The sequence below is a fragment of the Oryzias latipes genome, chromosome 2 (assembly GCF_002234675.1).
Source record: "Oryzias latipes chromosome 2, ASM223467v1".
NCBI lineage: Eukaryota > Metazoa > Chordata > Actinopteri > Beloniformes > Adrianichthyidae > Oryzias > Oryzias latipes.
Window position 1 is genome coordinate 21372887 of NC_019860.2, and position 25305 is coordinate 21398191.

General features: G+C 45.8%; 2 protein-coding genes across 11 annotated transcripts in view; one reads left to right on the forward strand and one right to left on the reverse strand.

Moving 5' to 3' along the window:
* Positions 1-25305, reverse strand: part of LOC101172563 (peripheral plasma membrane protein CASK) — a 41448-nt gene that overhangs the window by 3020 nt on the left and 13123 nt on the right. The window contains exons 3-26 of one of the 10 annotated variants that reach the window (XM_020708927.2): positions 25140-25245; positions 24989-25066; positions 24827-24899; positions 22305-22407; positions 20591-20766; positions 20391-20513; positions 19258-19341; positions 18219-18318; positions 17774-17791; positions 15823-15947; positions 15660-15737; positions 15470-15550; positions 14121-14309; positions 12871-12949; positions 12693-12778; positions 12547-12615; positions 12386-12454; positions 12265-12300; positions 12058-12096; positions 11727-11923; positions 1081-1196; positions 612-677; positions 345-425; positions 45-247 (exon numbers count right to left, since the gene is read on the reverse strand). In XM_020708927.2, coding sequence (XP_020564586.1) covers positions 45-247; positions 345-425; positions 612-677; positions 1081-1196; positions 11727-11923; positions 12058-12096; positions 12265-12300; positions 12386-12454; positions 12547-12615; positions 12693-12778; positions 12871-12949; positions 14121-14309; positions 15470-15550; positions 15660-15737; positions 15823-15947; positions 17774-17791; positions 18219-18318; positions 19258-19341; positions 20391-20513; positions 20591-20766; positions 22305-22407; positions 24827-24899; positions 24989-25066; positions 25140-25245 — 2375 coding nt within the window. Of the gene's footprint in view, positions 1-44; positions 248-344; positions 426-611; positions 693-1080; positions 1197-11726; positions 11924-12057; positions 12097-12264; positions 12301-12385; positions 12455-12546; positions 12616-12692; positions 12779-12870; positions 12950-14120; positions 14310-15469; positions 15551-15659; positions 15738-15822; positions 15948-17773; positions 17792-18218; positions 18319-19257; positions 19342-20390; positions 20514-20590; positions 20767-22304; positions 22408-24826; positions 24900-24988; positions 25067-25139; positions 25246-25305 lie in introns of all 10 variants that reach the window. The other 9 variants (XM_011485005.3, XM_011484998.3, XM_020708951.2 and 6 more) reach the window with 9 other exon arrangements.
* Positions 22414-24549, forward strand: LOC105355883 (probable G-protein coupled receptor 34). The gene is made up of 2 exons (XM_011484978.3): positions 22414-23094; positions 23174-24549. The coding sequence occupies exon 2, from the start codon at positions 23188-23190 to the stop codon at positions 24400-24402; it is 1215 nt and encodes a 404-aa protein (XP_011483280.1). The 5' UTR covers positions 22414-23094; positions 23174-23187; the 3' UTR covers positions 24403-24549.

Genomic DNA, 25305 nt, shown 5'->3' on the forward strand with positions numbered 1-25305 from the left:
AACCAATCTGGAAACCAACACAGAACAAACCCTACAACCCTCACCTGTGGCTCCACATCCAGGATGGCCATCATGCCCTGAGCATGAATCTGCCTGATGGTCTCCAGTCTGGTGCCATACATGGCATCCTCATGGCTGCCGTATTCCAGGTAGTCATTGTTGCTGATGTCCTGCATCATCTGGTCGTGGGACACAAAGTAGTAGTTGGTCCCGTTCTTCTCGTCCTTCTTGGGAACACGAGTCGTGTCTGCCAAATAAACCCAAGTCCACACAATCATCATTACATCTAATCTTGATCAAAACCTTTCCATACGCCTATCACACCACAAAACCCATATACTCACGAGGAATCGGATAGGCAAAGCGGTCCGGGTGTTTGGCTATGAGTGTGTTCTTGATGTGTCTCCTGCCTACTCCATGAGCACCTGAACGACACCAACACATATAGCATCAGGTGACGCCACTGTTTTCTAAACACACATCTACACACACTTTACATCACATGTTAAAAACCAATGACACAAACTCAATCCCACTACTGTGCCCTTCATTCTGTGGAACATACTTACTTGATCTCTAACATTGGCTATGCTGTTTGGTCTCACACTCACCCAGAAGAACCAGAGTTTTTCTCTTGAAAAACGGCACTTTCACCACCTCTTCGTACGTCACCAGATCTAGTTGATCAAATACTGAAACACACAGGAGCCGCAGTCATTCACATCGTTTGACACTCTGAACAACATCATGGTACTAAATGACTACTAAACTTGGATGACTCCGAGCTCTATCGAGCACATGGAGGCTGTTACAATCTAACACAGACATTTGACACAATTCTACCAACTACAGGAAGCCATGATTGCAGACATGAAGCTTCAGTTGTTACTTACAGGCAGCCATAGGGTAAGAGACAGCATGAAAGATGGACAGAGGGGCAAGAGGGGAGGGGCCATTAATCAGATACACCATTAGTACATAGACTCCCACTTCAGCAGACACGCTAAATAGTCTGAGGGAACAGGTCTGCATGCAACAACCATTCCCCAAACATCACGCTCTTCGTGCCGCCTCACAAACCTGCATTGTGCTTGGCCAGGTACTTGTCCTTGTACTGCTTTTTCTTCTTCCCAAACCACGTACAGCTGGCCTGCTGCTCCTGCTTGGTCTTCTCCATTGCTATGCACGCTACACGCCTGAAAGACACATCGCGCCACATCTGAGAACCCATCAGGAAGCTGCAGCAATACATTCGGTCCAGCCTCCATTCTGCCCAAACCACTCCACCCAGCACACACTCACCATTACACACTACACATCAACAGTCACTACAGGTGTCTGCTTACATCATTTCACTTCACATGGACTACAATCACATTCATCTACCCCCATGCTTCTCAGTTAGTGGAGCAAGCTGCCCAGTGGGGGAACAATGCAATGCCAGGGGGGGGCACACAGTAGTAGGACTTTTAGGCACAGGTAATAGGGGGGCACACCCATTTAAGGGGGGAAGGGGGATAGGGAGGGGAACAGTGGCACCAGCGACTCTGTGCTTGGATGAAAATCAACACCACTATTCATTCACTATTATACGTCAGATGTCACTGTGTTTGAACCAGCCCTAAACCTGTCAACTGCAGTCCCTGGAGCTGCACCCTCCTGTTTCCTTCTCACACATGAGTGAGAAGGGGGGGGGGAATCAGGCTGCGAGGTGGAACAACACACAGAACACAGCCTACATTGCCCAGCAACTGGATCATCGCATGCCTTTACATGACTCAGCTCATGCTAATAACATCATTACTTATTTACTATTGTAGACATTTTGATGACGTGTCTTCATTTGCAATAGAAACGTATTCTCGGTGTCTACCTGTTGTTTAGTTGGTGTCAGTTTTTGACATAAAGACAGCAGGTTATGCAGTAAACCACTATTTGACATCATCAATAGACATTCAATCATTTAGAAACGACATCAGCACAATGTTTTTTTCCTGTTTCGTCACGCTAAAGACTAAAAACGTTACATATATTGCTGCTGATGAGTTAATGTTTCTGCTCTATTTACATTTACTTTTTATTTATTGATTTAATTATTTTTCTCTCCATCAAATGATTCACTTGGTCAAAATGTTTCTAAATGAGGACTGGCAGATTTTCCTTTATTTCAGGCACTTCAAGCTTCTTTTCCGTTTTAAACCATAACTGGGTTTCTGTGTGGCATAATAAAGTACAGATTTGTTGACAGTGAATTCAAATAGCTTTTTTCTTTGGCAATGTTAATATCTAATTTTTTAGGTATACTTACACAATTGTTAGAGATAATGATCTTATTTATATTCAATGCAGCAAGATGGGGGGGTCTTGCAAATAAATTCTCATCCAATGCATCATACACTCTGCTGTCAGGACATCACTTATACATCTGAACTGCCTACACCTTAAGTCATCAGAAGCACACACAGTTACTATTTACCTTTATTTGGGAATTCCTCTAAAGTCCATCAAATGCCCTCCCCTGACAGCAGTTCAACACTCAAGTCTCACCTGGAGGACTTACATGACCACATCCACATTAGCCTTACACCACTACAGTCACAATCCTTTCTGACTAACTACCAGCAGCAGCTTCTTTGTCACACGTACATCCCTTGTACAAAAGTCATTCACCCAAGTTTGTTTGCTTGACCCCGTTTCCATGTCCACCCATTTGAACCAGGATATCACTAGTCATTATGGACATCCTACATCTCCAGACCACATCCTTTACTGTCCCATCTCCACCACTCCTTTTTTGATCTTCCGCGATTCTCTCAAGTCTGCCAACAACTTAGACCAAATACTGCATGGATGCTCTTACATCTTCCTTTTCTAAAGCTGTACACAGCTTTTCACCCACAGCCTTTTTTTTTTTACATCTGAGTAAAGGACCAAACCAAAACACTCTATTTACACCACAATGAGGCTCCATGTCAATCTGCAGAGGTTTCACATCAAAGTCTGTTGTCACACATCGACACAGACACTACAACCAGTCCTTAACATCAATATTGTGATCAACACTCCTGCTTTCTGTCTCCATTTCCGTCATATCCTTCTCTATGAATACAAAGACTCGTGTTCAGCTTCCTCACTGGCTTCTTCACACTAACTTCCCTAACACTGTCTATTCTATCCACTTTGTCAGTTAATGCTGTCCCCTCCACCAGGTACACCGCACATTTAGACAAGTTGATATGCATCTAAACAAAGTCCTGCACACAGGTCCAGACACAATCCAGCTCTGTTCCAAAAAGAAACACCCTTCTGAATGCCAACAGTAAGATAAACATTTCAAACCTCTACTAAGATTTCTATATATCGGACTTCCGCAAACATGGCGTACAGCAGACGCGTACACTCGTTTTACAAACAATTATTCCACTAACATAATTCCGTGAAAAAGAAACACATACAACAGGGGATATGAGTGGAGGAAACACACTGCCAAAAAGCCAAAGGGCTACAAAAAAGACATTTACAAACTAACCACACCAGAAAACAGCAATCAGGACATGGAGGAAGCAGTGAACAAAGCTCACAAAGCTAGCATGAATGACACAAACCAGCACTGCCACACCTACACAGTGCTAATGCTAGACAGGATAGCACAAATTACCATTCAGATACACAACTGCCAGGAGTCAAGGACACATTCAAACAAAAAATATCATCCCAGAGACAAGACATCGACCCACTATTCAAAGCACATCACAATACACTGGAAAATCATGAAGCGCACCTAGCAGAGGCCCAGTCACGCATCACAACACGGAGGCTAATGTGACCCAACATAACACAGAATCATAGATTTGGAAACAATGGCTCAGAAAAACGACTTCCAAATCTTCAGGTTACCAGAAGACTTTGAAGGGGGTTCGGTTGTTTAGAAAATAACTTTGCATATCCGCAGACTTTGATCTCCAGATACAACATCAACACCAACCCCCCCAAAGAAACCCAAAGCAGGTGGGCTCGCCAGGCATATAGTGATCTATTTTCAGAGTTTGGAAAACAAAGACATGATCCTGAAGACTAAAGAACATCCAAGTGGACAACCCGCTGATCCAGTTTGACCATCATTACACAGAAAAAATTGTACAAATAAGGTGTTCATATTCCACGTTTGAAACGCTTTTAAGGAGCGGAGGATCCATTTCCAATTGGAAAGACAGCGTCCAAACTTACAAAAGCACAATGGAAGCAGTGGCGCAGGATAAAGAAAAGAGACATTGATGTTAATACAACATGCACCAAAAGCACCAGGGGACCAGGCCAGACCCAAGTGACACAGGGATGGCAGCGCCTCAGCAATAAGAAGAGGCTGCAAGAATACCAAAGAAAATAATCACACGGAATCTGCAAATACAGCCAATTTCAACAATAACTCCCAGGCAGAGCTCAGACACTGAAGATTAAGGAATGATGGACAATGCTAGATTTGTGTCTAGGGGCAGACCCCCATCTGGAATGAGGACACTCTGTCCACCCACCAACAGAGATAACAGAGGAGAGACAGAACCTTTCCCAGTTCACATTATAGTTCAGGCTGTACGGTTTACACTTGTTTTGGAGCTAGTCATTGTCTGGGTGTATAAATATGATTGTTAGACTGAAATGTGTACTATAAGTATTGCCTCACTGAATGTGAGTGGGCTAACCACACCAACAAAGAGGGGGATAATTCTGCAAAAATGAAGAACAGAAAATATACCATTAGCTCTATTGCATGAGACCCATTTAAATGATCAAGAACATGAGAAACCGAAAAAACTAGGATTCTGAAATACTGATAACAATTCAAACAAACAACGTCGCAAAAAAGGAGTTTCTATTTTGATATCAAACAAAACTCCATTTGAGATTGACACCGTGATAAAGGGGAAGGATGGGCTGAACACTATAGTAAAGTTTTATAGTAAAGTGCAGTTTTAACTATAGTCAATGTATAGGCCCCAATCGACAGTGATCGACAATTTTCTTAATCCCTGTTTCATGTAAATGCTGTGGAAGCTGAGGAGATTCTAATTTGCAGAGAGGAGATTTCAATGTTACACTTTAAAGTACAGACAACTACAAACATAAAGGAATATCACCACATTTGTCAAATTACCCATAGAAGATTTAGGATTGATGTGTGGAGGACTTTAAATCCCCATAAGAAAGATTCTACACATTACTCCACAAGTCACACAGTCCATTCAGGAATAGACAATTTTCTTATTTCAAAATCCCACATTCATAGAGTTGAACAATGTAACATTGAGTGTGAACTTGTGTGTTACCATAATATTCCACACAGGTAAAAAACTAACAACATGGAGATTGAATGTCGGAATTTTGAATAATGAAGCTATTAGTAAAGAAATAAACTGATCTCAAACAATCTTTGGAGGACAATAATAACAGAGACTAGACAGTGTTGTGGGATACTCTTAAAGCAGTAATGAGGGGGAAAGTCATAGCAAAAACTACATGGTTAAGGAAAAATAGTGTGAAAAATATTCTGACATTAAAAGAACTTGAACAAGGGTTCATAAAAACAAATACAACACAAAGATAACAACAAAACACTCAAAAACAAATCTACTACATGTTAGAAGAAGAAATAGAAAACAAAGATGATTCCTTTTAAACAAAGTTATCAGGAAGGAGGGCCTAAATCAACAAAATTACTTGCAAAAATGATTAAAAACCAACAAGCGCTCCATTCCATCTATCGAATCATTGATCCCGAGATTAAGTAACAAATACCCGAGAGGCAGTCGAAAGAATAATCACTAACTACTATAAAAGACTTTATTCCCAACCTCTTTCGGCTTGTGATCAAAATAAAACAAACTTTTTGACAAATTTGTATCTCCCGTTTATTGGATTGAATCAAAATAACCTTCTTACACCTGAAATAACAAAAAAGGAAATATTAAAAACCATCAAAACTCTGAAAACCTATTAATCACCAGGCAGTGACAGCTTCCCAGCTAAATGGTAGAAAATGTTTCAAAATGAATTGACCATAAAATGTCTATTTTATGGTCAGAACTATTATATCCGTGTTTTTTTACAACCAGGAGAAAACAGTCGTGTTCTAATGACAGACCTATATCAGTACTACATATAGATTACTACATGTATACATTTATAATTTGTCATACAATAAACACATTTCTTCCTGACCTTTTTGATAAAGACCAGACAGGATTTCTCAAAATGTACCTCACACACGACAACATTAAGAGAAACAAACTGAAAGAGCCCAAAGAGAACATAGAAGTACAGTTCCCTCAAGTATAGATGCAGAAAAAGCTTTTGACTGCGTCAATTAGAATTTTGTATGCTTAGTCCTGCAAAAAAGTAAATTTAATAGCAAATCAGTAGAAGTCATAAAAACTATATGTTCGCAAACGAATACTAGAATTCAAAGAAATGGAAATTTAACTAGAACATTTAAATTGGTAAAGACTGCAGACTTTACCCAACTCTGTTTGCTCTTCTCATTGAGCCTCTGGCACAGGCGATTACTGAAATACCTGAAATTAAAAGAGCCTTGGTGAATGGCATTGAACATAAAATAGGATTGTTTGCCAATGACTTAATAGTGTACCTTGAACAACCAGAAATATGAGACACATTTCAACATTTATCTGGACAAAAAATCTCTCAAAACTCTAGTTTTTAATTTCAACTATGTCCAACTTTAAATTCAGCTGGAATATGACAAGTTTGAAATACCCAAGTGTGGAAATAACATTAGACTTTCAAAATTTCGACATTAACAATTATTCAGTAGTACAAGAAAAGAAGCAAAAAGACATTGAGAAATGGTCAACACTGCCACTAGACTTCAGCTCTACAATTGAAATTGTAAAAAGAACATTTTGCCCTGGTTTGTATTTCCATTTCTAGCTCTACCAACACAGGCCTCTAACACGCAATTCACAATGTGGGACAAGACAATGACCAGATTCATATGGGATGATAAAACATCCAGAATACAATTCGGCACCCTCGAGCTTTCAAAGAATAAAGGAGGTATGGCACTGCCAAAGCTGGAACTGCACAACTACAATACTTATGCCGTTACTGTAATCCCCATTACACTGGAAAATGGAAAAATAGAGAATGAGAAACTTTACAAGAACCCATTTAAAACATTCTTGGAGATAAAGAGTTATATGAAACAAAGAAAATTCCTCTAGATCCCATAACAAATAAAATAACTATATGGTTCAAATTACTGCAAAAACACACAATCTCAAATCTTCTTATTTCTCTTTCAGCTTTTCCCATCAGGGGTCGCCGAGGCAAAACAACCTCTCTTTGGAGGATGAGTCGCATGGTTAACTTGGCAATGTTTTACGCCCGATGCCCTACCTGACGCAACCCTCTCAATTTATCCTGGCTTGGGACCGGCACAGAAGCAGAGAAGGGAATAGGGAAAAAACACACAATCTCAAATACTGCTACAAAATTAAAATGGGTAGCATTTGAGAGGCTATTTAAACCAGCAGAATATGATCCAACTTATAAGTATTGGACTCCAAAAGGAATATAACCACATGGTGCTTGAAAGAAAAGAAGGACAGACAGAAATCTACTCCACCTTTATCCATCTTTGTCATGGTAGGGATAACACGCCAACGTAAGGGTCGGGTCATCTGGATCCCATAGGGTTAGACGAGGGTTATTTGGGGAATAATTTAAGGTATTTTGACTCTTATTTCAATTAAACTTTTGCCGTGACATGGTAATGTTTCTGCTGTTTGTTCATTTATCGCAAGTCATATCGTCATCGCAATATTGATCACTAATATCGCATATCGCAAGTTTTCCTCTTATGGTGCAGCCCTATAAGACAGCGAGACAGAGTGGCTCTTCTGGGGATGAGGGAGCGATCGTTCAAACAATAATAAAGGGATACAAAGACAGCTATACTAAACTGATTAGCACACTAAATCAATCATTAACAGAGTCTGACAAAAATGCAACTTTAACAGTAATCGGTAACTGGGAAAAAGTATTAAACAAAAATAACTGAGCAGGATTGAGTAGACATGTGGAGACCGCACCAGACCACTACTGGATCCCAAACATGGAGAGAGTTCGTCTGGAAGAACCTTTTAAGGTTTTTCACAACACGTAAACCAAAGAACAAACCGTTAATCAGAGCCGTTGGCGTGGATGTGGAGCGTTCTCGTGTAGTCTGGAAATGTCCGAATGTGACAGGGTTTTGGAAGATGGGTGAAACAACATGCCAAGTGCTGGGATATACAACTCCTTTGGAACCAGAACTGTTTTATTTGTACATGTTCTCAGGAAACTCAATTCACCAAAATGACTAATACTTTTTTCAAGTTACGTCACTAGCAGCTACAAAAAACATTAACCAAGACCTGGTGCACTACGTCCATCCCAACAATGGAGCAATGGACATCAACAATTAACCACATCTATTCAACAGATAACAATAACATACAGACTGAAACTGCAATTACACCAAAAGTGGGAAACATTGACACTTTACAACATATATAGACCCACAAAGTATCTAGAATTGACATCTGTTTTGATTTTGGTTTGTGTTTACATGTAACACACACTAAAGTTTTAACAACAAAATAAAACATTCAAATAGATTTTCATTATATCCAAGTACCCAAACACCAGGACCAGTCCTACTAATCACCATCTACATATGCCATCCTAACATGATCACATTGCAGCCATTTACCTATATCTGTTATCTCTTTCCCTGAACGCTACCATATTATATGCAACACAAGTGCACCATCAAACATTTTCAACATGTTTGCTAGGCTGAACTCACATCCACCTGTCACTCCCCTTCACTCTTCCAGTAGCGTTTAAGACAAGACACACCTTTATCACAGGCTTCCTTCTCTGAGCTGCCTTCACACATGTCTACATTACAAATCCATTATTCGATCGGAATCAATCCTAGCACCACAGATCTGTCATTCATCCACCAAACTACAGATCCATCTTTACTGCCTTTCATCTTACCTTAACCTCATCAGGGCTCGACATAGCCATTTGTCCGCTGGCCCGGTCCTGTTTTTTGAGCAGTGCGGACCACAAGACTTTACTTTTCACTTGTCCGCTCGGGCCACTAAAATATCTAACAATTAATACAATTTTCACCTTTTACAATAAAGTATATTTTGCGAAAACGTGTAGATTTACCTCGTCTTTATAATTCACTTTTTCTGCTAGTCCTGTGTTCAGACTTCAAGGGTTTCTATGGGAAACCTTTGATCACTTCTCCTTCTCTCCCGCCTGCGCGCGCGGCTGTCACTGCCGAGCACCACGCGGCACGCGCTCACTCAATTTTTTTTCCAAACTTTATTGAATGTAACAATTCAATACTAAACAATGTTAAACAGCAACAACGAAGGAACAAGCCAGTGGGTTATTATTACATTTTAGGCAGATATATTTAAACTGACACACATATCAGCGCGCGCCCTGGTGGTTTTTCACCGCAATGATCATAAATCCAACACCGTCACTGAAGAGAGACTGAAGCATGTCAGAGATGTGGAAGACATGGCAGGAATAGATAGGAATATGTTAGATGGAGTGACGGGTGGAATTAGTGCTATGGACAGCAAGATATTTAATGAATGCATTGAAGATGAAACTGTATGCACTAAGCTTTAAGCTGAATGTCAAAGAATCAAAGGCAACTCAAAATACCTGAATCTCAGACTCAAATGGAGTATAAGGTCAAACTAATTAATTTTGTTTTTCTTTACAACACTGTAAGCAGTAAGTATTTCTAGTTAGCTGAATGATCTCAGCAATTTAATTGTATTTAATTTTTCAATTATTTAATTTAATTAGGTAACTAAAGTAACTAAAAAGTAAATGTAACTTTGCCACAGTAACAAAAAGCAGAACCTTAAGGCAGTCAGGGCAAAAAAGTCAATAAAACTTCTTAACTATTGATTAGGAACAAATGTGAAATAGCAGTGATTAGAAGCAGCATGAAAACTTCTGAACTAGTGTTTCCTACTACACTGCAGCGCTCTCTCCAAAACATCTGAAACAGACTAGAGCAGATTTAAGTTTGATATGCTCTATTTTTAGTCATTGAAAAGTGTATAAATAAGTGCTAGATGTCACCAGAATGCACCAAATTGCACCATATTAAAATTTTCCGGGGGGGCATGCCCCCGGACCCCCCTAAAGTTGCAAGCACCTGCGGAGCGGCGGGTCTCGCTGTGCGCGGTGTCGGGCCAGTAACTTTCAAAAACTACTGGCCCTGTGGGCCAGTGCAAATTTCTGGGCTATGTCAACCCCTGCTCATGCTAAACAATTTCTTTCCCCACTAACCTTTTGTAGTCTACCGTATCGCTTTTTTCATCTAATCTTCTGGAGTAACGTGTAACACTACAGCACGACCTCCACCTACCGACCAAAGGGAAACGCCCTCCAGGACAGGCGGAACATGGATTTATGTCATATGAGCCTTTACTATGTTCATTATCTGCTCATTAATGTTGGTGCTTCTGCTTCTGTGAACTGTATCGCATACACCTTCTTACTATCCATAGATCGTTGATGTATTTCTACTCAAGTATATCTAAACGTGTAAACCGTCTAAATCCTAAATCACATCAAATCCAGTGGATCGTGAATCCAATCCTTCCAAGCTCTGTTGAATCACATAGAATCTTTTGTGGACGCTATTGTTCATATCCAGCCCTCATATTTACTCCATTACTCCATGTCCAGATCAGACTAGGACTATGATTTTCATTTAGATAATTGCGACGTTGCGTAACATGGCCTTCTCATAAACTGGAAGAATCAACAACTGCTAATTGCCCCTAAAGCCTCGATATGAACCGTTACTTCAAGTCTCCTTACAAACAGCCACTCATACTACAAACATAATGCCAAACGCATCCTGGACAGTCCGCTACACCATTGTCACAGGCTACAGTGTCCATTGGTTTTCGACTTTTGGTTTGCTGATGACGCTGTCTTTGATCATCAAACCTCTAACCATTCAGCACACACCTGACAATATAGTGCTCATATGTTTAAAGCGGCACAACTTTGTCAAGCACCACCCGCTTTCCCCTCAGAGACACACAACTTCCAACCACACCACACATACAGAAACCAACACGCACTCACCCAAATATCAACACGTTCTCACACCCGTCAGACATCACTGCTGGACCACCACAAAGAGATAGAAGCTAAACATCTGCCCCACCAAACTGCCCCCACATCAGGGAACGCTTACTTTTATGTACGTCTGACCACACACGCTATCACAACGCTATTCAACGTGGTTTGTGATAGTCAGTTTTGGGGGGAGGGGGGGGGGTTTACATCAACACACCACACTGAACTCCTCCGCACAATCCATCCCACCCAAAAGACTTTCATTTTGTTACTGTTTTAACACCCCAAAGCCGCTTTTGAACGACTGCCTTGTGGGAGGAGCCACTGACAACAACGGGACATTTTGTAAAAATTAGGTTGACACTAGATGAACAAGAAGCAGAAAGACGAGCAACAACACGGTCAGCTTGCCTACTAGAACGTGAAGCCCGTGTGTCCTGAATGTTTCCGTCTTTACACCATATTTACTGTCTGATTTGAACTCCCCTGTGGATTCAGCGGCCGGCGTTTCAAACGTGTGGACTCACCACTCCTGCAGCTCCGGCGACGGGATCAGGCCCGCCGTGCCGTTCTTGGTGTTCTCCAGCTTTCCCTGCCACCAGTTGTGGTCGTCCTTGGAGATGATCTGGATGATGTCGCCCACCCGGAAGCGAATGCCCGCCTCTTTGCAGGGGATGAGGTCGTCTTTGGCCGGGTCGTACTCAAACTGCGCGCGCACGTAGATCTGCGCACAGGAGCCACATGCGTCAGGGAGGACGACCGGAAGCTTCGCCTGCTCCTTCAGAACCGCGACGTGCTTTCAAAGCAACATAGAGTCAGAACACAGATGGAGGGTGGAGCCACTGACACACAGCTCACCTTAATGGACAATTTATCCTTGATGGCAGGTCTGGAGACCTTTAAGGAACACACACACACACACACACACACACACATATAGAGTTCATGCAAAGAAAAGGTTACAGCAAATCCACAAAGATGTGATCGAGAACCAAAGTGGTGGATGAAGGACAAACATCGAGCCTCTTTCTGTCAGAACCAACGTTCCGCTAATTGTCATCTCACCACGCGGCCTTTGGGCTGGATCGTTGACGGCAGGTCCTGCAGACACGTCCCAGACTCACGTCAGCGGACTTCTAACAACTCGGATCCTAAACGATCAGAGTCCACCGGGCGGCACACTCACCAGAATGGAGCTGGTCACGCTGGCGTGGCCGTTGGCGGGCGACTGCCGGGACAAATCCGGAGACTCTTTCTGCACCGAAAACACAAAATAAAAGGGTCCGGTGCGTTAGCTTCATTGATCGTGAGGAGAAAAACCGCAAAGGGGTGTGGGTTCTACTCCACCTCGCAGGACATGGACTGGGACCGGTAACTGGGGACGATCTTGAACGTGATGCTGCCCCTCATCTCCCTCTGTTGAGTCACAGTAACAAACGCGTCACAACACGATCCCGCCTGCCGTCGCGCCGTCCCAGGACCGAGACACCCACCAGCATCTTCTGCAGCTGCTCCACAGTCTGGTTGGCCACGCTGATGCTGTTGATCTCTCTGATCTCGTCTCCCACGTGCAGAGTCCCTGACGGGAAGCGACCGCCAACAAGTTCAGATACAAATCCAGCCCCCCCCCCGGGAGGACTGTGCTCTGCCCGTATGAAAGGAGGTTCCCACCTTGTCGGTGAATCATCCCGCCGTGCATGATGCGGGCCACGATGCAGTGGTTGAGGTCGTTCATCTTCAGAGTGATGCCCTGCGGAGGAGACAGAGTCCAGAAGACATTCAGTCAGCGTGAGGATTTCTTTGAAGCAGCAGAGCGATGATCCACCGAGTTCTTTTACTCGATTACATTCCGGTTTATTTTAGTCTTCTAAACTCACAGCATCTGAACACAGTGAAGATAAATCCACTTTGACCAAACGCTTTTGTCCTCATGGAAACACACTACGGATGTTCATTCTAAGACACAGGCGGGAGGTCAAGTTACATTTAAAACTTTGAGAATTGAAAATAAAAAATCCTGTTTTACATTTATCCCCGTTTTACAATTGCATGGAATAAAAGATCGGAATTTTGCTTTTAACCTCAGAGAAACAACAGTGTGTAATTTAGCCCATTTCCTACATTTGTTTTCTCATTTTACTCTGATTTTTGGGCCATTTATATATTTATAAACACTACAATATGGTTTTGTTATTTTACATCATTTCATCTCTGCTATTTATGAACTAGAACAGCCCAGAAGTACATCGTTCTTAATTCTTCTGGGTTAAACATGAATGTTGATTCGTGTCAGAACTCTGTCTCCCCCTCTGGTCACCAGCGGTAACCGTCTCTAGAGTTCTAACCACACTTCCTGGGTGCTGCACACCTGACGCTCATCCCCTCCATTAACCACAGCATACTTAAACACTGCACCGAGTCTCACTCAGTGTGAAGTATTGTTTGTGCCACTCTGTCTTCATCACTGCGTGTTATATCTGGACCTGATCTTCTGTCGCCTGACCCTGACTCAGTTTGACCTGCCCCGACCCTCGCCTGGATCCTGACTCCCCCGTCTCTCCTCTCCTGTTATGGACCGCTGCCTGCCTGACTGATCCTGATTTAGCTTTGTGGACTTGTAGCTGAGCTAATAAACCTGCTGCACTTGGATCCAACCTGTTCTTGTGACACAACAAAAACTCTACGAAATGAATGAACCAAGTAACAAATATTTTTTGGAACTTCTGCTTTTCTGGCACTACATTTGATTCAACGTTTTGATCTAAAATGGGCCAAAACCACTAAAAAGCAAACCCTGTTATCAAAAGAAAACATGTGGGTTTTTTTTTGTTTGTTTGCTCAGAACAACAAACACACAAACGTTACATTCTGGGACATTTAACTGAATTTCATCTTCAGACTTTCCCCTTTCGTCCACTCACCATCGGCTCGTCCGTGTTCTTCTGGAACTGGACCAGACGGACCCGGGTCACGTTCTCCAGGTCCATCTCCCCGTTGGCGCTGTCGGGGGAGTCTCCGTTCAGGTACGGCGAGGAAGGAGGGGGCGTCACCCTCAACGCCTCGTCACTGTACACCTCGTGGGCGACCACATCGTGAGTCTGAAGGAGAGCCTGGAGACACAAACACAACAGTTTCGAATAACACGGACAACACCTTTCTGTTGTCGTGTGGAAGCTATACTACCCACAATGCACTCTGGTATGATCACAGCCGCCAGCTGCTGACCCCTCCATTCTCCACAGACAAACGTCTCATAGCGAACAAACTCAAGCTGCAGTTTTTCTTTGATGTGGATGAAACACACCCTGAAAAGGTGCCACTTTTAACCGCACGACCATTCAAGTCAGAGCCTCCGACCAAAAGTGGACTCTATTTCAGTTCCTGTGAACAAAACTGCTTTGAGCTATTTCCATCAATTCTTTTATTAAAAAAACCTTAAGACAACAAATCCTTTCAGAGGACAAAGATCTGTTGTTACCTTTTTGGATCTACATCGGCTTTGTCTCCCACTTTTTTAAGTTTTTGCTGGTTAAACGTCTATAAAAGAACACATTTAGTCATAAAATGATGATCTCTAAATCTGCAAGCTAATTAAACTTTCACTTTGGAATTTTGCAGCAGGAACATCAACACCGGAACAGCATTCATTCCAAACTACAGCCTTTAGGACGCAACAACAAGACTGGATTTGAAACATCCACTAGAAAACTGCCTAAAACGTCCTGCTACTTTCAGAACCACAACGACAAACTTGTGAGGCCGTTTCTTCAGTTGTCCTGAGGGTCGGAGTCTTTTGGTCCTGCAGACCTCCACAAACACACTGAGGTCACACCAGCAGGTCAAACTGCACAGGCTCCTCCCCTCACCACGGCTACAGAAACGTCACGTTAGTGTTTGGAGGAGATTCCTCGCCGCTGCGTCTCTGTCAAAAACATCCAGGAGCTTTAACGGCGCCGGCGGTCAGCTTTGGGTCACACCAGGATAAGAGGATTGAAGCGAACTCGGGGAGCGACATCTGCTGAGGAGACTAGGGTTTGCGTCAAGCTTCGCCCTGCACCTCAGGATCAGAGCGGCCGCTCCCTGCGGGGACGCCTTAGAGAAGACGCTGCGCCTTCGGCCTCTGCTGCTCCGAAACCCCCCCTGCCCGCCTTGCGGGGTCTCAGCCGTCTCAGCCCCTAATCTGCTTTGTGGTGCTGATTCCGACGCGTAGGGTGGCGGCGCAGACGGCAGGTTTGACTCCCTACGTTGTGGTGTTTCTGGGACGCCTCACCATGAAGTGAGGCTGCGTGAGGATCCGCCGCAGCTCCTTGGCCTCCAAGTTCTCCGGGTAACAAGCAATGGTTTCCAGGACCTGATCGGTGCAAAACAAACGCTGAGGAAACGTGGAGCTACAGCAGGAAATGTCACATAAATCCAGACTAGACAGGACCAGGAGGAAAACACGGAGAGCATCTTCTCACCTCTTTGGCTCTCTGGACTCCGTCACTGGGAGGATTTCTGATTTGCTGAGAGGACTTGGTGTTGATTTTATCATAGAGCTGAAACCACACATCAGCAGGTCAACTCTGACACCTAGTGGACCCGTTTGGTATTACACGTAGGGGGGGGGGGGGGCACACTCACATCCAACAGAGTGTGGAGATGCTGGTCTTGGAAGACGCTGTGCAGGAAGTCCATGTCCTTCTCGCTGCAGTCCGTCAGCGCGTGGATCTCCTCCAGACTGTCCAGAACCTGAGAAACTGCCCCTGCACACACACATGTGCGTTTTACACCAGGATGGGGACCCGCAACGCCAACAACAACAACACCACCAAGCATTCCACACCTTCACGCAAACACGTCCAACACGGGCAAAACACACAGATAGGACTAATCACATACGACACGACACGGAAAAAAGATGCACAAAAACACGACGACAACAACCACACAAAACGATTTGACCCCAAAGTACCTGCTGCACCGCCCACACAGTACATGCAGCAAAACCAGAGAAACATCAGAGCAAAGTCACTTCAGTAAAAAAATATGTGTTTCTGTGATGAATTATGGGAAATCGAGATGACAAATCGCACAGATCAGCAAACATTTCACATGAGTTGGAGGTCTGGGTAACATCTGCAGGAGATAAGAGCGCAGCCACAAGTGAAAGAGTGCGGTCAGAGTTCATTTCCTGCCTCACAAACACCAACAAACTCATCGTGAATCAACTTCTCTTCACTCTTCTTTTACTTCTCAGCTGACCAAAAGCAACCGGATCCTCTCAGAACTGCAGGAACGTAAAAACTCTTCACCGTGTCAGAAAGGGAGCGAGGTGGGGAGGAAGTCATGCTGGTTAAGCAGAGGAGACATTTCCAAACGGCTGCTGACTCTCACCTTCAGTTCAACACCACAAGCTGTTTGTCTCCTTTCATTACAAATTTATCAGCATGAAGAAGAATCTTTGTTTGGACAGAAGATGAGTGTCAGCAGAAAACCAAATTCAGGTTACAGGTTAGCTGGGGGGTGGGGGTGTTAGTTCATAAGTGACATCACTGAGATCATACGCATGATTTCAGCCACAAAACCTGCATGAGAGCAGCAGAAACTGCAAAGTTTGATCCTTCCGTCAGGCTAAACCATTTCTCATTTCAGGAAGCACATCGGACAGAAAGATGTTTAGAGAGCTGACGTATTGGAGATTCAGAAAAAAATACTATTAAATAGCAATGGGGCCAGAGCCCCAACTTAGGAGATGACAGTTTTGTAAACATCTCCTGAAGGATCGGAAGATGCTCCGTTCCTACAACAAGCCTCCATTCACATCATTCTGTGTGGATGAAGGACCAGAACTGGGAGTCCGTTCGAGGCTACCAGCCGGTCACGTCTCACTCTGGGACACGCCCCCTGCGTTTCCTCGGAAGCCTGTCTCTCATTAGGTCAATCCTGATTGGTTGAGCGCCACTCACCATCAGCATTTCTTCCATCTTTTACCGTCGGAAATGTCTTTGAAGTAACGTGACTCTTTGACCGTTCGGCGTGAATCGGTTGTTTCTGACGCAGAGAAAAGCGTTTTTCAGAGCCGCTTTGCACTCAGGCAACACATTGGTTGGTTATAAGTCGGCGCCAACCTTTAGGCCTTGTTTGGGCGCTCTAAGAAGGTATTAAAGCGCCATCTACCATTACGAACGGCCACAGTGGGTGGAGTGATAACCAAAGAAATAGTCCGGTCTGTGGTGGAGAGTCAGAGAAGTAGCCAGTAAAAGCACCTGGCGGCGCCGCGCGGCGGACAGCTAATCTAGCTCAGATCCACTCAGGATTGGTCTAACGAGGGAAGAGCTTCTGAGGAATGCGTAGGGCGGGCCCATCCCCATCCCATAATAAAATTCAATAAATTCTACTGTAGATGATGAAAACATTCCTCCTGTTTCCTGAAATGAAAAACAGTTTCCTCAAAAAACAATTTACGTTCTTCAATCCATTTTCACTTCCTTTTAGTCCGTTTTACATGCAGTTCCCTTTGTTTTTGTCACTTTGGCTCAGAGGTGAGGTTGTCATGGTGATTTGAGACACACGTGTGGAGGGGGATACGTACTTTCTGCAGCTAACAATCCTACAGGCGGCGTAGCAGAAGAAAAAACACCACAGAAGATCAGGATTAGAGGAGCAGAGATGACATTTAAATCCATCAGAGAGAAAGGGAGAAGAAGGACGGAGGCCAGGAGGAAACAGCAGAAGCGGAGGACAAGGTGCTGCAGGGGGGGGGGGGTCCACGGCCGGCGCCTGGAGCCGCCAGGACAGAAATAGACCAGGAAGTGTGACTGCCAACAACGCTGGCCTCAGCAGATCCCGGTGTGCCACAAATGTGTGCTTCCTCTGCCTGCAGCAGACGCAGCACTGAAACCTGCTGCCCAGGATGCTTCCAGCTGACAGATGTCGGCAGCCGCCGCTTCTTCCAGTAGGAAACGAAAGCCACGCCGAGACGAGGAAGTGGGGCTGTTGAGCAACGGCTGTCTACAGCAGCTGAGAACGCGCCTTACCTGAGGAGGTCGGGTCGTCTGAGAAGTCGTGGAGCTCCTCGGGGGGGTCGCCGTAGTAGGAGTTGAACTTGTGGCTGGAAACCGCCGCCAGCACTGCACCCTGGGAGAAACGGCAGAACAGAACCTGCTAAATCCTGTGCAGGGTCACAGGATGCTGGAGCCGACCCCAAAGAGGTCAGGACCGCCACCCGGGACCGGGGTCACACGCTTAGAGTCCCACTTTGATGAAAATTGTGGTTTTGACCTTCTATTGTAGTTTTTTCTGATGGTGGAGGACACGTGCGTATAAAGACAATCTCAGTATACCGTGGGGCCGAGGGTCCGTGAGGCTGTAAGCTAGCTTGTAAACAGAGGGCTCTCAGTCATAGGGAGGGGAACGGGGGCGGGGTCGCTCTGTGTCAAATAGGACTGTACGGGAAAATCCATTCAGTGATAGATTGCAATTTCTATTAGGCAATACTTGAATCGATTTAAAACTCTGTAAAGGGAATGTTACATTATTTCAGAGCGTCTTTCAGCATCTTACTCTGATTTTCCAGTTCAACGCCAGAAGCCCCGCCCACTGAGCCTCTTTGAGCAGCTGTACACTGCACCGATACGACAAGATCTCGCGAGAACCAGCTCCAGTTAAATGTTAAATGTTCAGTCAGTCTCAAATTTCACTAATACGCGCCCACAACTCCGAGGTGAACTTCTGACACACTGCTGCTGCTCTGCAGAAACGACACAGCCTTTTCCCCTTCTGGCTGCAAGCAGCACAATAACTCAAAGACCACTGGGAACGCTTTGACAGCAGCTCCAAACATGATCAGAGTGGCTCTTTAGGGACGATTTAGAGTCATCAATTCACCTATGAAGCATGTTTCTGGCCTTTGAGAGGGGTTGCTCAGAGAAAAAAGCCCCGTCTGCAGGTGGAGAGCATGAAAACTGCCCACAGAAAAGCCCCAGCTGGGCTTCCAACAGCTCCGACCGGCACAGCGCTGAGCTGCAGGGAGGCGTGGCTTCCTGCCCCCGGCAGACCACGGCGAGCAACACTGACCTTCAGCTTCCTCCTGGCGTTGAACTTTCTCAGCTGCTCCACCGTTTCGGGCAGGTGGATCTTGTAGGCGTACCTGTCCCGCTCCTGCGGCCGTCACCACGGTGACACACAGAGGAAGAATGGACGACAGAAAGAGGAAACAATAGAAACTGTTGTCAGAAAATACTTCTTTTTACTTCGGCTTTAGGCTTTGATCATTTGATGTACATAGATAACAGATTCATCTGGACTGAAACGCAACCTCCATACAAACTCCACTGAATTAAACAGAAATTTATGTTTTTCTAACCAATTCAATAACATTAAATTCTGAAATTTAACTAACTATTCAATTTTTCTTTGATTCTATACGGTGATAGTTGTAATCTTCATGTCCAGATCTGTCAGAAAAGTGTGGATCACAGTTTAAAAGTACAGACATTCATGAATCCATCACAAATCTGTTTTTATACTAGAATATTCCTAATAAAATCATCTCTCTAACCACATTTTTGTCTGATATTGAAATTTTAATCAGGTTAAGATTGGGATTTTTACTATCTCAGTAACTTTCTTCATTGTATTTATTTTGTCTCTTAAAAAATCCCTCAGGACAGCTTTCCTCCTAAAATATCAAAGATTAAGTACGGGTTAATGGCCGACAAAACTCGCGTTATCAGGAAAAAACGTGCGTTTCGTCAGCCATTACCCGCTTATACCATGGTCACAAAAGAAATCCATAAGTGTTAGTACTTCATTATGTCATTTTCTGGTTTAGATCCTTTTTGTCACAAATAGCGGACTATTTGTTCCGGGTGCGGCGGAGCGGGGACGGACCTCGACTGCAGCGGCGAAGGAAAGCGACATATATGCTGATGGTCACGACGGGTTAAAGAAAGTTCACATCTTCAGTTTTTGTCCAGATGATGAAGCTAAAGTTTGTTTTAAAGAAGCGGAGCAGTGATACAGAACATTTAAGCTGTGCGACCGGAACTTTCTTTTTCAGGCGTGCATTATCACTTTTTATTGCACACCCAGCAGCCAATCAGAATCCTGTGTTCGCCCGGGCCGTGGTGTAACTATTTTAAACGTGTGCATCCTCATCAAACGGTCTAAACTAGAACAGTTCCTCCATCCCGTTCCGGTGGTCTTGCCTTCAGCCAGGGGTGGTTCAGGGCCTCGTAGACGGTGATCCTCTCTGCGGGATCCAGCATCAGCATGCGTCTCACCAGGTCCTTGGCGCTCTCAGAGATGTGCGCCCACTGACGCGGGTTCATCTGCGCCACAGAGACGTTCTTCAGAAACGGTCGGGAACCCGCCGGTCCGCTTACAGGTCTCCGGCGGACCCCCTTACCTTGTATTTGCCCTTGATGATGGCCTCAAACAGACGCTCCTTGGTGCCGTAGAACGGCAGGCAGCCAGAGAGGAGGATGAAGAGGATGACGCCGCAGCCCCACACGTCCACCGGCTTGCCGTACGGTTCCCTCTTCACCACCTCTGGGGCCATGAAGTGAGGAGTGCCGACCCGACCTGACCAGACGCACGCACGTGAATGCACGTGTGCACACACACACATTCAAACACACAGGAAGAAAACAAGAAAGGTGTGAAAATGCAGAAGACAGAAATAGTTTCTAACCGCTGTTTGCTTAACAAACAACCTTGAACTTTATCTATAAAGGTGCTTTACAATAAAAAGACACTTTTTAAAAATTTTACATGTGAGCTAATTAAGAACAACAGCATAAAATCACAGAACTAAAATAGGATGCTGTGTGTTAAAACACGGAACGTCTTCAGTTTGACTCCGTTTAGGTCTGATATCATGAAATGGTGCTGCTGTTTCCAGAATGTTAACAATGAGATGTGGAAGAAGCCAAACTTAGGACATGCTGCAGGACCGGCTGTTCCAGAGACGTTTCTCCTAAACTTGTCTTCTTTATGAAATTATCAAAATGGGTTTTTTTGGGGGCGTTTTTTGTTCTTGTGGTCATTTTTCCAATGACGGAAGACATAAAGAAAATTCAGCTCAAAATGACATTTCTGACTACTTCTTTATTCTAATCGTTGTGAGTCAGACGAAAAAAAATGCAGTCTGAAAAAGATCGTATTTTTTTAACGTACAAAATCTGTGGGCGGGGCCACAAGCTCTTTACTCAGTTCCATTCGGATGCATCCACCTGCAGAAAAATGATCTTCGGGTCGACGCTGTACCACTGGACGGTTCCAATGATGCTCGCCATTTTTGTTAGGTTTGTTTTAATGTTTGTAAGCTAGCAGGAGAGCATGTAAACAGAGAGCTCTCAGGAACGAGGAGGGTAAGCGGGGGCAGGGTTGCTCCGCCCACAATTCAGAGACAAAATTTGAATGAAATGTTGCCACTCTGCAGACATGTCCAAGAAAAAGACACAGTTTGCTTGATTTTAGCTAGAAATATCAGAAATAGAGGGCCAATACATGCCCTTTGACACAATAAAAAAAACATTTTTTAGTGAAATATAACTCATTTTCCAACCCTGAAGTAAGACAACTGGGTCCCGCCCATTTCATGACATCATCCTAGAGTTGCCCTTGGCGGTGTGTCTGCGTTTCACCACGAAAACAAACAACATCCAAACTTTAGCAAAGACGGACGCACACATTGTGCGTATGAAAGGAAAGCTCCCTGGGGCGGAGCTGGCAGCGCAGACTCTTTGTGTCACTTTGTGACATCACAATGTAAGAATCAAAATAGCGCTTTAGGGTGGTTTATAGTGAGGAATGAGCATCTTTATACACTTACAAGCTCAGAAAAGCTGATTTTGAATGACATAGGCCCTTTAAAAGACCACTGAGAACATTTTGACAATCTATGAAAAGGTGATGAAACACAATCTATGAAGAAAAAGCCTCACTGTCTGATCTGAAACGCTCTTTCTGACCCGTTCTACGACTCGGTCTGCGCTGCAGGCAGAATGAAGTGGAATGAGGAATGAGGAGTGTAGAAGGTTTTCCTCACTTCCCGTCTAAATCAAAAGCTAGAAGTGGACATAAATCCGACGACGTGATCCCGGTCGGGCTCGTTTTACCTCCGGCCACCAGACCCGACTCCCCCAGCTGGATGGCCACGCCGAATCCTCCCAGCTTGACGGGGGCGGAGTTCTCCTTGGAGGCCAACAGCACACAGTGAGGCTGCAGAGGAGAGCAGAGGGAGGTCAAAGGGGGTCTTTCTCAGATCTACCTGCTGGAACAGACAATCCTTCCCTGTCAGGATGTGGAGCATAAAAACCTAAAGTTGAAAAACACTGAAACCCTGCTGTGTGGTTTCCACTTTTCTCTGCAAAAGCTGCACGCTCTGACATTTGGGTGATTAGTGAAACTGCAGCTTTACGGTGACAGGCACGCTTAACCTCAGCGTTAAATAACCCTGTGGCTGTGAATACAGAATTGAGTCAGCGGCTTGTGTGACGCGAACGCCTTTGCTGCCGAGGCTCAAATGTAGGTCAGGTGCAGAGCGTCAAAGAACCAAAAACTGATGAGGCCAGCTGGAAAACGGATCGCCAGCGTTTCGTCCCGCTGGAGCCTTCTCCTCGTGCAGACGCGGTAACGTCACGGAGCGGGACGCTCGGCTGCAGATCACAACTCTGCGATCAGAGTTCATATCTGCTGCCGCCCCACTTCCTGTCTTTTGTTGTGAAAGGGGGCGAGGCAAGGGGGGGGGGGGCAGAAGAACTAGAAGCAGAAGACGAGCAGTCAGCAAAACGCGCAGAAGCGGCGTTCCTGTTCAGAGCGGACTGAAGGAGCAAAGATGTGGTCGGAGGACGAGCGTCTGAACCCACTTCTCGTGTCGGCGGCGCTTTAGCGGCGTCTCCGTTGGCGGTGAGTGAGGATTCCTGCAGACATCTGCGGCAGTGGAGAAAACTGCTTCTCAGTGCGTCTTTCTGTGGATCTTCTGCAGAGCTCAGGGAGACGATGGGGGCTACAAACTTTCCATCTCCTTACTCCTCCACGCCGCCGTTCTCCTCCGTCTCCTCCCCGTCTTTCAACTCCTCCGCCTCTCCTACCGCGCCGCCGTGTCAGATGGAGATCGCCTCCCTCCGCCAGCTGCTGGCGGTCGTCTACTCCTTGTGCTTCGTGTTCGGCCTGGTGTGTAACCTGTTCGCTCTGTGGGTCTTCCTCTTCGTGGACTCCAAGCGGAACTCCGTGCGAGTCTTCCTCATCAACTGCGCCGTGGCCGACCTGGTGCTGCTGGCGTGCCTCCCCTTCAGGGTGTCCTACCACGCCCGAGGAGACAAATGGGTCCTGGGCTCTCTGGCCTGCAAGCTGGTGGGGAATGCCTTCTACGTCAACATGTACATCAGCATCCTGCTGCTGGGCTTCATAAGCCTGGACCGCTTCCTGAGGCTGCGGGGGAAACGCAGAGCGAGGCGGGGCTGTGGCGGGACGCTGTGCGGGGGCACCCAGATGTGGAGCTGGGGGGTGTGCGGCTCTCTGTGGGGCATCTCTTTCCTCCTTTTCATCGTCATGGTCGCCACAGCGGAGAACAAGGATGTGGACAAATGCTTCCACTACAGAAGAAACCCTAAAGGCATCATCTGCATCAACGCCGCGGCGGTCTTCCTGTTCTGGGTCGTGTTCGCCATGCTCATCATCTCCTACAGCAAGATCTCTGGGCGGTTGCTGCAGGTTTCGCGGGACAGGCCGGACCTCCCGAACGCTCATAAGTACGCACGGACGGCCAAAAAGTCCTTTTTTGTCCTCTTCCTGTTCACCGTCTGCTTCGGGCCGTACCACGCCTTCCGCCCCGTCTACATCCACTCCCAGCTCAGCGGGGACCCTCTGCCCTGCGACTACCAGAAGCTGATGGACCGCACCAACGAGCTGATGCTGCTGCTGTCCGCCTTCAACAGCTGTCTGGACCCCGTCATGTACTTCCTGTTGTCGGGCTCGGTGCGTAAGACGGCGGTCCGGGCGCTCGGGCCCCGCCTCTGCGGCTGGCTCTGCTGCGACGCCGGAGCCAAGCTGGACCACAGCTCCACCATGGAGTTCAGGCGGCCCTCGGTGGCGGTATCTCTGCAGGCCACCGCCCCCAACACGCCATGTGCCACGCCCAGAACCAGCATCTGTGCAATGAACGCCACCCTCCGCCACGCGGGGGTGATGATGTTGCCGCCTGCGGGACGCTGACGGTCACTGGACGGACTCCTGCGGCGGTTCTGTACAACTACGGACCTTTGCTGAACCTTTACAAGGATTAATTTGACTAAAAATAAAATCTTTGATAGGAAGTGTTTGAACTCGCAGGAAAGTGTCATTAAATGTTTTCTGAAGGATTTGGAAGGCTTTGGTTTTTGTCTGAATCAAATTTAAACGCTTCCACGGCGTCTTCTCCAGACCACAAGCTCCGCCTCCGTCGCTTTAACAGAACGAACAGCTGCTGCAGACTGAAACGGATCTGATGCGGGTTCAAGGGGGGGGGGGTCATTAATCATGACCCTGAGGAGTCCTGACGCGAGCTGGTGGAACGCCGTTTTGCACGCGCGCTGATGTTTGGGAGGTGACAGGTTTAGTCACAGAAACGTCTCGGTGTGACAGAGAGGAAAGCCCTCACCTTTACATCGCGATGAATCACGTTGTTGTCATGGCAATACCTGAGCGCCTCCAGAATCTGCCGCATGTAGTGACTGCACAGAGACAAAGCAGAGGTGGGGAGTTGGCGTCTGTGGCGCCCACGCCGCAAAGCTTTGGCGTTCCACCGCTGAGTGTGACCTACCTGGCCACGGCTTCGCTGTAGACGAACCCGGCGTCGGCTCGCTTCACGATCTCAAAGCACAGGTCTGCGCCGTCCATGCTGAGGAGACAGAGGTCAGAGGTTACAGAGCGGCCTAACCTGGGCGCGGCTGCACTTCCTCTGTGAGGCTTACAACTCGAAGACCATGTAGAGCATGCCGTCAGAGCTGTAGGTCTCCAGCAGCTCCACGATGTGGGGGTGTTTCAGCATGTGGCAGATGCTGGCCTCCCGCTTCAGATCTGGGTCAAAGCGCAGAAAAAAGGAAACTCGTCAGTGCCTCTCACTTTCCATGTTTGGGA